The sequence below is a fragment of the Conger conger genome, chromosome 8 (genome assembly GCF_963514075.1).
Source record: "Conger conger chromosome 8, fConCon1.1, whole genome shotgun sequence".
In the NCBI taxonomy this organism is placed as follows: Eukaryota; Metazoa; Chordata; class Actinopteri; order Anguilliformes; family Congridae; genus Conger; species Conger conger.
In genome coordinates, this window is record NC_083767.1 from 4123233 (window position 1) to 4136187 (window position 12955).

Here is a 12955-nt window from a genome sequence, read left to right on the forward strand (position 1 = left end):
AAGATCCTTGTTTTTCAGTTGACATTTTCAAAATACACCCAAATTGCTCAATTTCGCATGCCTAACACAATCCCAGGTTATTCTACCCCACAGAAAGTACTCCCTCCCAAAATATGTCCTAATTCTAAGTCCACAGAGTCCCAGGCTGTGTAAAAATGTTTTCGAATGAAAGGGAAAGTTTGTCTAATGCCAGGTACTTTTAAGTTTGTGGTTAGAATTGAAAGAGTTATGTGGCTTCAGATTGTTATGCAGAAATAGTTATATTTTTTATGACCCAGTTCTGGGCAGCATGTTTGAAAGGGAGCGCCAGTCGGAGTTTTTCTGCATGTCTGAAACGGAATCAGGACAGCAAAGTGTGTGCGTGCGCTTGTGTGTGTGTGTGTGTGTGTGTGTGTGTTTGTGTGTGAGTGTGTCTGCCTGTGTGTGTGTGTGAGTGTCTGAAATGGGAATCAGGACAGCGGAGGTGTTGTTTACTGAAGAATGAAACGTCCTGCAGGGCCGTGGGCAGGCCTAGCGTTTCACTCTGTTGAGCTGTCAGACGAGCTCCTGAATAACCCCGCGTGTGTGAATGTGCAGTCTGCATCTCGAACCCGTGCCAGAACGAGGGGGTGTGCCGCCTCATCGTGTCCACGGGGGAGCCGGTGTGTGCCTGCACACCTGGATTCAGCGGCCAGCACTGCAGCTTGAGTGAGTACTGTAACCATGGCGACCGGCCCGTCCAGACCTGCAACTGTAACTATAACTACAGCTGTAATGATGTCAGTATCCACACCAACAACTATAACTATAACTATGATGATGTGAGCATCCACACTGATGAACGATAACGTTCTGTCCATCATATCTTGGCTGTGTCATCTGCCATTCAGAATGTGTCGCCCTGTAAATTCGGATGGATTTTGATTGGCTGTCAGTGTTGACCACCCTCTCTTAAGGCCCGTCCACACCAAGAACTATAACTGTAACCATAGCTACAAATACATAAATATGTATTGTTACAACTCAAGTCCACACCACAACTCTAGGAGCAACGACAGTGGCCAACGACATTGTCGGGATGACTTTCAGAGCAATTCGTTTCCAGCTGCATGAACACTGGCAGCCAATCAAAATCCATCCCAATTTACAGGGCGTCACATTAAAAATGGCATGACACAGCCGAGAGACTATTTACGCAACGTTATCTTTCAACAGTGTGGATGCTCTCATCGTTGTAGTTATAGTTATAGTCATAGTTCCTGGGCTCCCAAAGATGTTTAAAATCCTTTAAAGGATTGGAAATACACTGCCGTTCAAGAGTTTGGAATCACCTTTTAAACAGTACTGTATTTGCATCATGGAAAGTCATAGTCATAGTCACATATTCCACTCTCCCCCACCAGAGAAAACACCTTTTGATAAATGCTCTCATCTGTCCTGCTAACTTAGTTTTTCCTCTATCAGTGTGGCTGATGATGCTCAGAGCTGGGATAGCTCTCTGGTTTATGCATTAATTCCACTGCCCGTTGCTCTCTGTAGAAACATATTTTTTAGTAATAAGGTAATAATTCTGTCAACAGAAGTAGCATTGTGGCTCATGCTGGGACTTTCTATTATACCAGTGCATCTTTATGAATAATGCTTTTCATCGTAAAATGTCATATAAAAATCATTGAAAATATAAATCTGTTTTGTGTGGCAACACAGTATAGGGCAAGCAGCATATCACGCATTGTATAATTGCTCTTCAGTTGTAAATTGTTACCGATCCGTCTGAAGTGCACAGTATGTACGTACTTATGAAAGTCGCGTTGGATAAGAGCATCTGCTAACTACTTATAAATGGAATGCTCTGAGATCAAAAAATGTATTTTGTATTTTTGTCGATGCAAATTGGTTAAGATGAACCTTCCTACAGACTACAGACCACATAAATAGAATTATATTTCACCAGAATCAATTGTCATGCCATTCGGTATGTAATAAAGAGCAATGGTTAGTAGATTTTAAATGGCTCTAAGTGAATGAGATTAGACACACACAGTGCAGGCCTTCCCTGGTGTTAACAGGTGTGGTTCACAGATGGCAGGGTGTGTCTCTGTCAGTCCCCTCACGCTCCTGATTGGCTGATTCTGTCCCTCAGCCAGCTCAGCTCAGCTCAGTTTTATTTGTGCGGTGCTCTACAGAGCAGCAGAAGAGCAAACACCAGACCTGATTCCCAAAATAGCAAACAAGTGAGGTAAAAAGAAACTCCCCAGTGGGGAGAAAAAAAAACTCCCTGATGGGAAGAAATCTCTGGAGGAACCAGAATAAAACAGAAATGTGTTTAGAAATCCATAATATCAAATCAAGTGGGGTGTGCATGTGACAGTTAGGTCGTACATTAACTGCAAGAACAGGAAGTCCAAGCGAGGGGCAAAGTGGTAAACAGTTTGAAGGGCAGTGACTAAGGGACTGGGACCCGGAAGGTTGGTGGTGGTTCAAGGACCGGTGTGGCCACAGTAAGATCTGCTCTGCTGTTAAGCCCTTGAGCACATTGCTCCTGGGGGGATTGTCCCCTGTTCAGTCTAATCAATTGTAAGTTGCTTTGGACGAAAACATCAGCTAAATAACTGTAATTTAGTTTACTCATGCGCTGTGTGTGTGTGTGTGTGCGTATGTCTGTATGTGTGCGTGTGTGTGTGCGTGTGTGTCTGTGTGTCTGTGTGTATGTGTGTCTGTGTGTGTGTGTGTGTGTTATGTGTGTCTGTGTCTGTGTCTGTGTCTGTGTGTGTCTGTGTGTATGTGTGTCTGTGTGTGTGTGTGTGTGTGTGTGTGTCTGTGTGTCTGTGTCTGTGTCTGTGTGTGTGTGTGTGTGTGTGTCTGTGTGTGTGTCTGTGTGTGTGTCTGTGTGTCTGTGTGTGTGTCTGTGTGTGTCTGTGTGTGTGTGTGTGTGTGTGTGTGTGTGTGTGTCTGTGTGTGTGTGTGTCTGTGTGTGTGTGTGTCTGTGTGTGTCTGTGTCTGTGTGTGTGTGTGTGTGTGTGTGTCTGTGTGTTCAGCGCCCGATGCGGACTGCTACGAGAACGGGGCCGTTGGTTACCGTGGCACCGCCAGCGTCACGCGATCTGGAGCCCGCTGCCTGCCCTGGAGCTCCGACCTGCTGGCTGACGAGCTGAGTGTGGAGAACGTGCAGGACGCCGCCCTGCTGGGCATCGGGGAACACGCCTTCTGCAGGCAAGCCCCCTCCCTCAGCCCCCTCCCTCAGCCCCCTCCCTTAGCCCCCACACGCACCGACTGAAGGGACAGGGCACACGTATGTGCCAGAATAAACATATGAGTTTGGTTTATTGATCGTGTCTTTTTAAAATAGCTGCGCCTGTTAAGTCCGTGTTATTCGGTTAATTAAGCGGCTCACAGAGAGAGAGCTATGCCCGCCTGAGGTGCAGTAAGAGTGCTTTCAGCCCGAAATGTCCCCAATTAAGTCATCACTTGTGGTGAGAAACTAAGCAGTCCTGGGTCTAGAAAATGACTATCTTTAACATTAACTTACAACTTTAACTTACAAATAGCAGGGAAATGCGATTTTCCACAATATTGGACCTTTGAAATTGTGCCAAAATAAAGTGAATTATGTCAATGAGAGTTAAATGGAGAAAAACGGATTCCTAACATTCACTGTGTGTGTTTCTATTGTGCAGGAACCCAGATGAGGATACCATGCCCTGGTGCTACACCCTGACGAACACGGAGATCTCCTGGGACTACTGCAACATTCCCAAATGCAGGGCAGCTCTTAGTAAGCACTGAGTACTGACACCTCAACATTCCCAAATGCAGGGCAGTTCTTAGTAAGCACTGAGTACTGACACCTCAACATTCCCAAATGCAGGGCAGCTCTTAGTAAGCACTGAGTACTGACACCTCAACATTCCCAAATGCAGGGCAGTTCTTAGTAAGCACTGAGTAAGTCGTGTGGTGTTGCCGTAGAGTACTGAGACTACACTACAGAATAGTCTGTGTTACAGAAAATAACCTGAACAACACTTCTGTTGTCCAAAAGGTGCTCTGTAACCATGGTTACCAAGCGGCAGTACCAAGAAAGACCCGTCTCCATTATTTACAGTCATCATGAAATGTGTAATGGTGTTGGCCTTATAATGTGTGGGGGTCCCTGACACTTTGAAACTCTTTGAATTGTTGGTCCACATGCTGAAAGATTTTGGGACCCACTACTCCATAAGACTTAAATTTAAAAGTGGTTTTATACTGAAATGGGAGTTCTGCGACAGTTCCCGACGCAGGTCAGATTTCAGTGAGTTAATAGGCTCTGGGGGAATACTGTACTAGACAGCAAAGTGTCCAGTGTAAAATGAACGCCCTCATAAAAATATCCACCAAGCACCATCAGCATTGTCGCACTGACATCACACTCTGTGATTGGTGGAGCTCCTCTCAGGTTTATATTACGTTACATGTTATTTAGCAGACGCTCTTATCCAAGGCGACATACAAAGAGATGCATATCAGGGTCATTGGAGCATACGGAACAGGTTGGATGACCTACAATTCACAAAGATGGAACTGTGCTTTCCTCTCGGGTCCTCAACACACTCGTCCCTGGGTTTGATTTGCACTTTATTGTACGTCGCTCTGGATAAGAGCGTCTGCTAAATGTCTGTAATGTAATGTAATGTAATGTTTATAGAACGATGTCGACAACAATCTCCCATCCCTGTTGTATTAATCCTGGTGTTCCCACGTTCACACAGTAATGTTTTAACATAATGACCCCCCCCTCCTCCTCCCTGCACGCAGCGATGTCCCGGCGGGTGGAGAGCCAGGACGGGCCCCTGCCCCCCGCCCCCCCGCCCGCCCGGCCCCGGAGGGCCCCTGTGTGCGGCCGCCGGCACAGGAAGCGGGTGCCGAGGGGCCGGATCCTGGGGGGCCACTCTGCGCTGCCCGGGGCCCACCCCTGGGTGGCAGCGCTCTACATCGGGACCTCCTTCTGCGCCGGGACCCTCATCACCTCCTGCTGGCTGCTGTCGGCCGCACACTGCTTCCTGGGCAAGTAGGTCCCCCTCCGGCACGCTGCAGACACACAGGTGTGACATCCAGGTGTGGGAGGGGCCAGCGTTAGCTCTGGAAGGTGCCGTAAGAGCGGCCGTCTGGCAGGCGGAGGGGCTGCTGGTTTGATCCCCATCCTGAGCCAGATGCCCGACCCGCAACTGCCCCAGATGAGCTAGTCCTCATAGGATCACTGACAATGAATGAAATTCATTATTCTCTCGTCTTAATCTTAAGTATACTAATATACTGAAACCTACACTGTGAGAGACATTTAATAGAAATAAAATCAGTATTATTTTTGAAACACATATATTACGTTATTTTTAAAGATTGGTTGATTGATTGATTGGTTTCTCTCTCTCTCCCTCTCTCTTTCCTCTCTCTCCCTCTCTCCCTCCTCTCTCCCTCTCTCTCTCCTCTCCCTCTCTCTCTCCTCTCTCTCTCTCTCTCTCCCTCCCTCCCTCTCTCTCTCTCCCTCTCTCCTCTCTCTCTCTCTCTCTCCCTCCCTCTCTCTCTCTCTCTCTCCCTCTCTCCCTCTCTCTCTCTCTCTCTCCCCTCTCTCTCTCTCCCCCCCTCCCAGTCCCCTCATTTCCACCGTGCGCGTGGTGTTGGGGGCGCACTTCTTCAACGACACGGGTCCTAATGCCAAATCCTACGGCATTGAGAAGTACGTCTTTCCAGATCACTTTTCCATCTTCAATCCCACTCTCCATGACATCGGTAAGCAGACCGTCGTCCGCAGCTTAAGTAGGCTACAGTCATCCCAGCGCCTTAACTACGGCTGGGGTGGCTAATCACACTGCCACGGCCTGGCTTGTTTTCTTCCAGCAGAACCAATCAAACGCTTGATTACATTACTTAGTACTTTAATTGAAACCATTTCAGCAGTCTCCCGGCTGTGACGTTATTGTTTAGGGGAGATTGAAGCCATTTTCACTTGCAGTCTTCCAGGACTAGAATCGGGCGCCTCTATCCTAAACTGCTCCTCTTCCCCCTCTTCCTCGTTTGGTTTAGAGTGCCACAGTTTTCACAGATTTATGGCTCATCCCCGTCAAAGAGTGTCATTTTCTACTAAAATACATATTCTCTTAACTGCAGAAGATTGAAAGCCTTTTTAAATATTAATTTTGTACTGTGAACATTAATACCTGTATATTAATATAACAGGCAATAACCAAAATTACCATTATCATCACTATAATCAGATTGTAGGATTTCCTTGGAGGGAAATAATATTTGATATGACGTAATATTTTTGGCTATGTCAGGAACCTCAGTGAATATTTGAGTGATATTTGGAGCTGTCAGCAACCTACTTCACAGAATGGCCAACTGATGAACATGTGGGGTGATATGGTAAATTGTGTAGTAAATTCTAAATGTACAGTAAATGGTAAATGTACTGTGAATGGTAAATTGTGTAGTAAATTCTAAATGTATTGTCCAGCTGGAGATCTGTAATTACTGCAGTATTTTAGGGGAAATCATGAAATAATTTTTTTCCCTCCTGGTCTGGTTCCAGCATTACACGCTGCAGACAGACACCAAACCTTCGCTGTGTTCATGTCCAGTCTTGCTCTTGTTCTTGTTCATGTCCCATAGCTGAAATAATACTTTAATTAAATAATAAAAGTGCTGCATCTGCTGCTCTCTCATTCCAGACCTTGACCTCTCGAAGGGCTGTGTGGGAGATTCATGACATTTTTACATGTTATTTATCAGACGCTTTTATCCAAAGTGACTTACAAGACACTGCAGAACAGGTCGGATAATACAACTCACATCCGATATACAGTTCACAAAGAAATAGTTCTCCAGCCAAGAACATTATGTCCAGTAAACGTGGCAAATAGGCAGAGTCAGTGAGGACTAACCACACTAACTAGGTAAATACAAATGCAAATACAATATAAATACAAATACAACTTCAGCTGCAGCTAGATTAGACTACACAGTACAGCAAGGGGCTGAAGACATGGTGTGACTCTAATTCATTCAGCCCCTGATAGAAACCCTGGCATCTGAGAGCACTTACTCTGCACCCGGAATACCGGCTTAACTCTCTTCTCCGTAGGAATTCATTTATTTATTTATTTTCCCTGATTAGCCTGATGTTTTTAAACGCGGTGTGTGATGCATGATTAGCCACATGATGGATGGGCTCATCTTCTTGTGGGTGGGTGGGATTTCATCATGGTTAATTAGGGTTTTTTTGGGGAACAGTTCCCCCCTCTTGTCTATTTCTCTCCCTGATATGGAATTGCAAATTTAGCCTCCTGAGTCAACGCTGTACCACGCGCCCTGAAGCTGAGACACGAACACGCCTCTGGTTCCCTCAGCTGCGGGCCACACTGTACTACACGAGAGCTAGCACCAATCACTGGAGAGACGCGCTGCACGGACTCTCTCACAGCTATTAGCCTGTTAGCGACCGATAGGTCACTGGTTGGTGGTAATGTCAGGGTAACCTAAAGACCCCATTCTGACTTAAACCGCCTCCCCCAGTGTGTTCCACAACTGTGAGCTCACAAGCCGTAGTTGAGGAGGCTCAAATCTGTGAATATTGACCTGACCCTGCGCTTGTGGTGAGCGTATTTTAACCAGCTTCGGTTGGTTTGGACGGTATGATGGTGATATTCACTGCTGTGTTTGTTCAGTATGTTGTTAAAGACCAGCTCTCTCTCTCTCTCAATCCTGCTGAAGCTGAACTCACTCAGTGTGTTAAAGACCGGCCCTCTCTCTCTCAATCCTGCTGAAGCTGAACTCACTCAGTGTGTTAAAGACTGGCCCTCTCTCTCTCAGTCCTGCTGAAGCTGAACTCACTCAGTGTGCTAAAGACTGGCCCTCTCTCTCTCAGTCCTGCTGAAGCTGAACTCACTCAGTGTATTAAAGACCGGCCCTCTCTCTCTCAGTCCTGCTGAAGCTGAACCCGCTCAGTGTGTTGTTAAAGACTGGCCCTCTCTCTCCCGCAGTCCTGGTGAAGCTGAAGAGGCAAAATGGCCGCTGTGCCAAACGGGGCCAGTTCATACAGCCCATCTGCCTGCCCGTGAGAGTGACCTTCCCTGACTACCACTGCTGCCAGATCATGGGCTGGGGCTACATGTATGAGAGTGAGTTCTGCGTCGGGCACCTCCTCGTGTGTTCTCTGCTTAACCTGCTGTCTCTGCTTAACCTGCTGTCTCTGCTTAACCTGCTGTCTCTGCTTTGGGTTGTTTTTTTTCTGTCAGAAATAACGTTGAGTTGTGTGCATTACTTATAGATACCTGGTGCATTGTGAGAAAAGACTGGATCAGTGGTCCTCAGTCCTGTTCCTGGAGAGCCGCAGGGTTTGCTGGTTTTTGTTTTGAACTGGTACTGGTTTTGTACTCAGAACTTAATTGATCGATTAAAGCAGTTAATCACACAGTTAACACACCTCACCTCAGTTGGGTCTGAATTGGTTACTGGTATTAAGGTGAAAACAAAAACCAGCACACCCTGCGGCTCTCCAGGACCAGGAGTGAGGACCACTGTACTGGATCCATGTGATGTAGTTTTGCCATGGTGTGTTCACTCTGTGTGTTCACTCTGTGTTTTGCCGTCGTGTGTTCACTCTGTGTTCTGCGTTGGCTCCTCCAGAGGCCGGTGTGTACTCGCAGCACCTGAGGGTGGGCACGGTGCACATCTTCCCGTTTGAGCAGTGCTCGCGCCCGGATGTGTACGGGTCAGAGGTCACCTCCAACATGCTGTGTGCCGGGAGCCACCGCTGCATCGACGCCTGTCAGGTACTGCGCACTCTCAACGGGTTCCGCAAGGGTTCTGAGAGGGTTCTCTGGCTTGATTCGATAGGGGAACCCTTTTCAGTTCTTTATGGAACCCTCTATCATAGGCTCCCAGACAAAGAACCATTGGGCCCATTTTGCCCCTGGTCCTGGAGAGCTGCAGGGTGTGCGGGTTTTTGTTTTCACCCTAAAATCAGCAACCAATTCAGACCCAAGAAACAAGATGAGGTGAGTTAACTGTGTAATTACCTGGTTTCCTTTTATCTATTAAGTGCTGAGTAACAATTAAACCAGCACACCTGCAGCTCTACAGGACCAGGGTTGGCCACCCATGTTCTGTTGAATCACAGGGTTCATATTGGAGTGTATGAATCAAACGTCATACTATCAGAGCTGGACTATCCAGGTTCAGAGAGTAAAAGTCCTCCCCAGTATTCTGTTCCAATCACCTGGATTTGCTCTTCAGCCAGGAGGTATAACTTGTTTGTGAAATCAGCCGATTCTACAAATTAGCAGCTCAATGAGATATCTAGCTGTTGAATGAGGTGTGCTCTGTTAGGGTTGGAGTGAAAACCTACAGGATGGTAGATCTCCAGGAACAGGGTTGGGCAGCCCTGCTCTTGCTGTTGAATGAGGTGTGCTCTGTTATGGTTGGAGTGAAAACCTACAGGATGGTAGATCTCCAGGAACAGGGTTGGGCAGCCCTGCTCTTGCTGTTGAATGAGTTGAGCTCTGTTAGGGTTGGAGTGAAAACCTACAGGATGGAAGATCTCCAGAAAGCAATTTGCAACTAGCTGTATTCTACAAGGCAATTATAGTCAATTACACAGCAGGTTAATTGGTAATAAGTAAGAAATTAATTTTAATCATCTGTGCTTCTCAATGGCAATTTCAGTTAAATTACATGGTAGATTAATAATGATATAATTCAAGTACTTACGACTCGTTACAGTTCATTTCCACATAGTTACACTGCTCCTGGCGACTCATTCTGAGCTGTGAAGCAAATTGCTGCTGAACTCATTTTGGCAGAGAGACAGAGTCCCCTGCAGCTTCCATAAATTCACAGCGTAGTGCTGCACTGTCTCTCGGAAATATGGGTACAGTGGAGGTATATTTCAGTTCTTTAAGGAACAAGTTTCCCAAATGTACCCTGAAGGAACAATAATATTTTATTTGAGTACTAAGAAGTTCTCTTTACAGGCAGAACTGAATTATGTATTGTTGGCGAAGGTACAATTTTGTGTAGCTATCGCTGGGGTGTCCAATCTCATCCCTCAAAGGGCCGGTGTGGGTGCAGGTTTTTAGTTTTAGCCCCGCCCCATGGCCCCTAATTCAACTAATTAACATGGCCTTCAATCAAAACCTTGATGAGTAGAATCAGGAGTCCTAGCCCTGGACTACAACAAAAACCAGAAGTCACCAACCCGGGTCCTGGAGAGCTACTGGGTCTGCTGGTTTTTGTTTTCACCTTAAAATTGGCACCCTGTTGAGACCCAGGTAACCAGCTGAGGTCAGTTAGCTGTGTAATCATCTGCTCTAATTGATTAATTAAGTGCAGAGTAACAGCGAAGACCAGCAGACTCAGTAGCCCTCCAGGATCAGGGCTGGAGACCCCAGGTATGAACACACTTCCCTGCAGACGTGAGAGCCGTGCGTGTGTGTGTGTGTGTGTGTGTGTGTGTGTGTGTGTGTGCCCCCTGCAGGGTGACTCCGGTGGGCCTCTGGACTGTGTGAAGAAGGACGTGCACTACCTGTACGGCATCATCAGCTGGGGCGACGGCTGCGGCCGGAACCGCAAGCCCGGCGTCTACACCAAGGTCGCCAACTACATCGACTGGATCTACCGCATCATCAAACGCAAGCCCTGATACTGCACAAACAAGCCCTGATACTGCACAAACAAGCCCTGATACTACACAAACCCTGATGCGGTGTGGTCGCCAACTACATCGACTGGATCTACCGCAGGGGTGCACAGCAAGGGCCGATCCGCTTCACGATTTTGTGCCAACTTCTGCTCTTAATTATTTAATTAGCTAAATAATGTCTTTATCAGACATCTGTATACCCACCAGCTATAGCCGCAGATGGCTAGTGCATCCTAATGATTTCACTGTGCTCAAGTACAAGCTTGAACCAGGGTCATTTATAGAGCTGTCAGCAAATTAAAAACAAGGTAATTGGTTGGAACAAAAACCAATCTGCAGACCGGCCCCCCAGGACTGGAGTTGTGCACCCCTGATCTACTACGTCATCAAACGCTATCAAATCCGACTGCAGTGTCTGCGCATAAAAACATCACAACAGCGTACATACCTTGGAGAACAGACCGTCAGGCCCGTCAAAGTCTCACCGTTTACAGTAGCCAGCAGTGCTTCAGGCCTGGGACCTGGACCCCCAGGGGTCTGTGCTCCTACGACATGCCCCGGGAACTCACTTCCACCGTGCTGCTGTGCCTGCCGTCCGTGTGGAGGCCAGCGGACATGCAGAAAGGCTGGATATGTGGACAGTGCTTTCGTATTTATCTGACCGGTACTCTTCACTGATATTATTTAAAATTATTATTTTTTGGTATAATTTCATTCTTATAAAGATGCCTATTTTTATTTGTCTTGGCCAGTTCAGTGAAAGAATAATTTGGCCTTAATTTATAATCATAAAAGTTAAGTGAACATTTCTCTGCAAATTCAAAAATTCAGGAAAATAACATGTTTGACTGAAGTGTTGAATTTCCAAAAGAACATTATATTTTTCACCTTTAATGTTGCATATCTATACTCAATATTTACTGCATTATTCATATAATAAGCACAATGTGTATTTAGGGAGAATCATAATTTATTAACTGCAGTAGCCTACTTGAGAATGGAGACTGTGTTATTGTAATTTTGTATTTTACGAATTTATACATTTAAAGCATTTCAGTTCTTCTCTTTTTCACTCCTATGTTTTTTCCAGTTTCATAATGAATATTAATTTTGAAAGGACGTCTACCTAAGGTGCTACAACAATGAAACGATACATATCAAGCATATTCTTTAATAAAACAAATTGCAAACGTAGAGTACAATTAATTGCATTTAGAACGAATGAAATCACCTTTCTGCTCTGGGAAACGCATACACTCACATGCACGCGCACACACACAGCAGTGGGATACAAAGATTGGTCGGTCTTGCACAGTGCCTAAAACCTACAGTAGTAGAGAGGTTATCTATATCAGGAAGAATCCCTACAGCTAATCCAGTGAAGGTAATGTTACCAAACCTTTTCAACACAGGAAAGGCATGGTGATAAATAAAGAAACACTATTACTATTCCACTGAATCCACTGGCCACATGTTTTTTTTTAATTCTTTTATTTTTTATCCGTTTTATTATAATTTTTTCATTCTTGCTTAGGGGATTGTTTTAAGTGTACATTTGTTATAGCAGGGGTTTTGGGTTCCAGATGGTCACTGTTGATTATGTCCAGATATTTCCTAAATGGTCTTATAAACGTTTGGAGGAAACCGACCAAACACGCAGTGTTATCTCATGCGTAAACAATAACAACAGCATGTGTGTGTTAATAAATATTTATTGAATTCTTGACATGCTTGCCTGTTTGAAAACTTTACTGCGCTCTGACCTTTTCTGAACCAACGCCTGCAACTGTTCAAACATTTTTTCTGGTGATGCTCGTTCAAACGTTGTGGGTGGCGGGCGGCGAAACGCTCCGCGCGCCCGGAGGAGCAGGCCGGGGTCTCGGCGGCACGCTGCGTTAAGTTAATAAAGCTATTTTGAAAGTGACCCCGCAGTAGGGAGGAGGACGGTCGGTGGAGCAGCTGTTTGGAACCATGACTGAAGATGACGGACGTGACCGTTGTGGAGGGACAAGTGAGATTAAGAGATGGAAAAAAGGTGATCAAAAATAATTTATTATTTTCCCCCTTGCGTATTTTTTTTTTTCACATGCAACTCTTCGGATGGTGTCGGTTGTCTCCCTATTTTAACATCGTATCGTTGCGTGTTTGTATCGTTGCAGTGGAAGAGTAGGTGGGTAACGTTCAGGAAGCCCTCTCCTGTAGCAGGTATGTTGCTAAGTGTTTCTATATTTGACAATTGCTCTGGGTTAATGTTACGACCAACAATAATAGAAATAGCTGCTCTCACTTTCAAAGTGT

The 12955-nt window shown here is 45.8% G+C and overlaps 1 protein-coding gene and 1 pseudogene across 1 annotated transcript in view; both read left to right on the plus strand.

The window, feature by feature from the left end:
- Positions 1–12383, plus strand: part of LOC133135666 (hepatocyte growth factor activator) — an 18743-nt gene extending 6360 nt beyond the window's left edge. The window contains exons 7-14 of the mRNA XM_061252850.1: positions 577–687; positions 3018–3192; positions 3657–3754; positions 4774–5026; positions 5606–5745; positions 7998–8135; positions 8644–8789; positions 10493–12383. Coding sequence (XP_061108834.1) covers positions 577–687; positions 3018–3192; positions 3657–3754; positions 4774–5026; positions 5606–5745; positions 7998–8135; positions 8644–8789; positions 10493–10657 — 1226 coding nt within the window. The 3' untranslated portion in view covers positions 10658–12383. The remainder of the gene's footprint in view (positions 1–576; positions 688–3017; positions 3193–3656; positions 3755–4773; positions 5027–5605; positions 5746–7997; positions 8136–8643; positions 8790–10492) is intronic.
- The window catches only part of LOC133135665 (protein Dok-7-like), a 36548-nt pseudogene continuing 35541 nt past the window's right edge, over positions 11949–12955 (plus strand).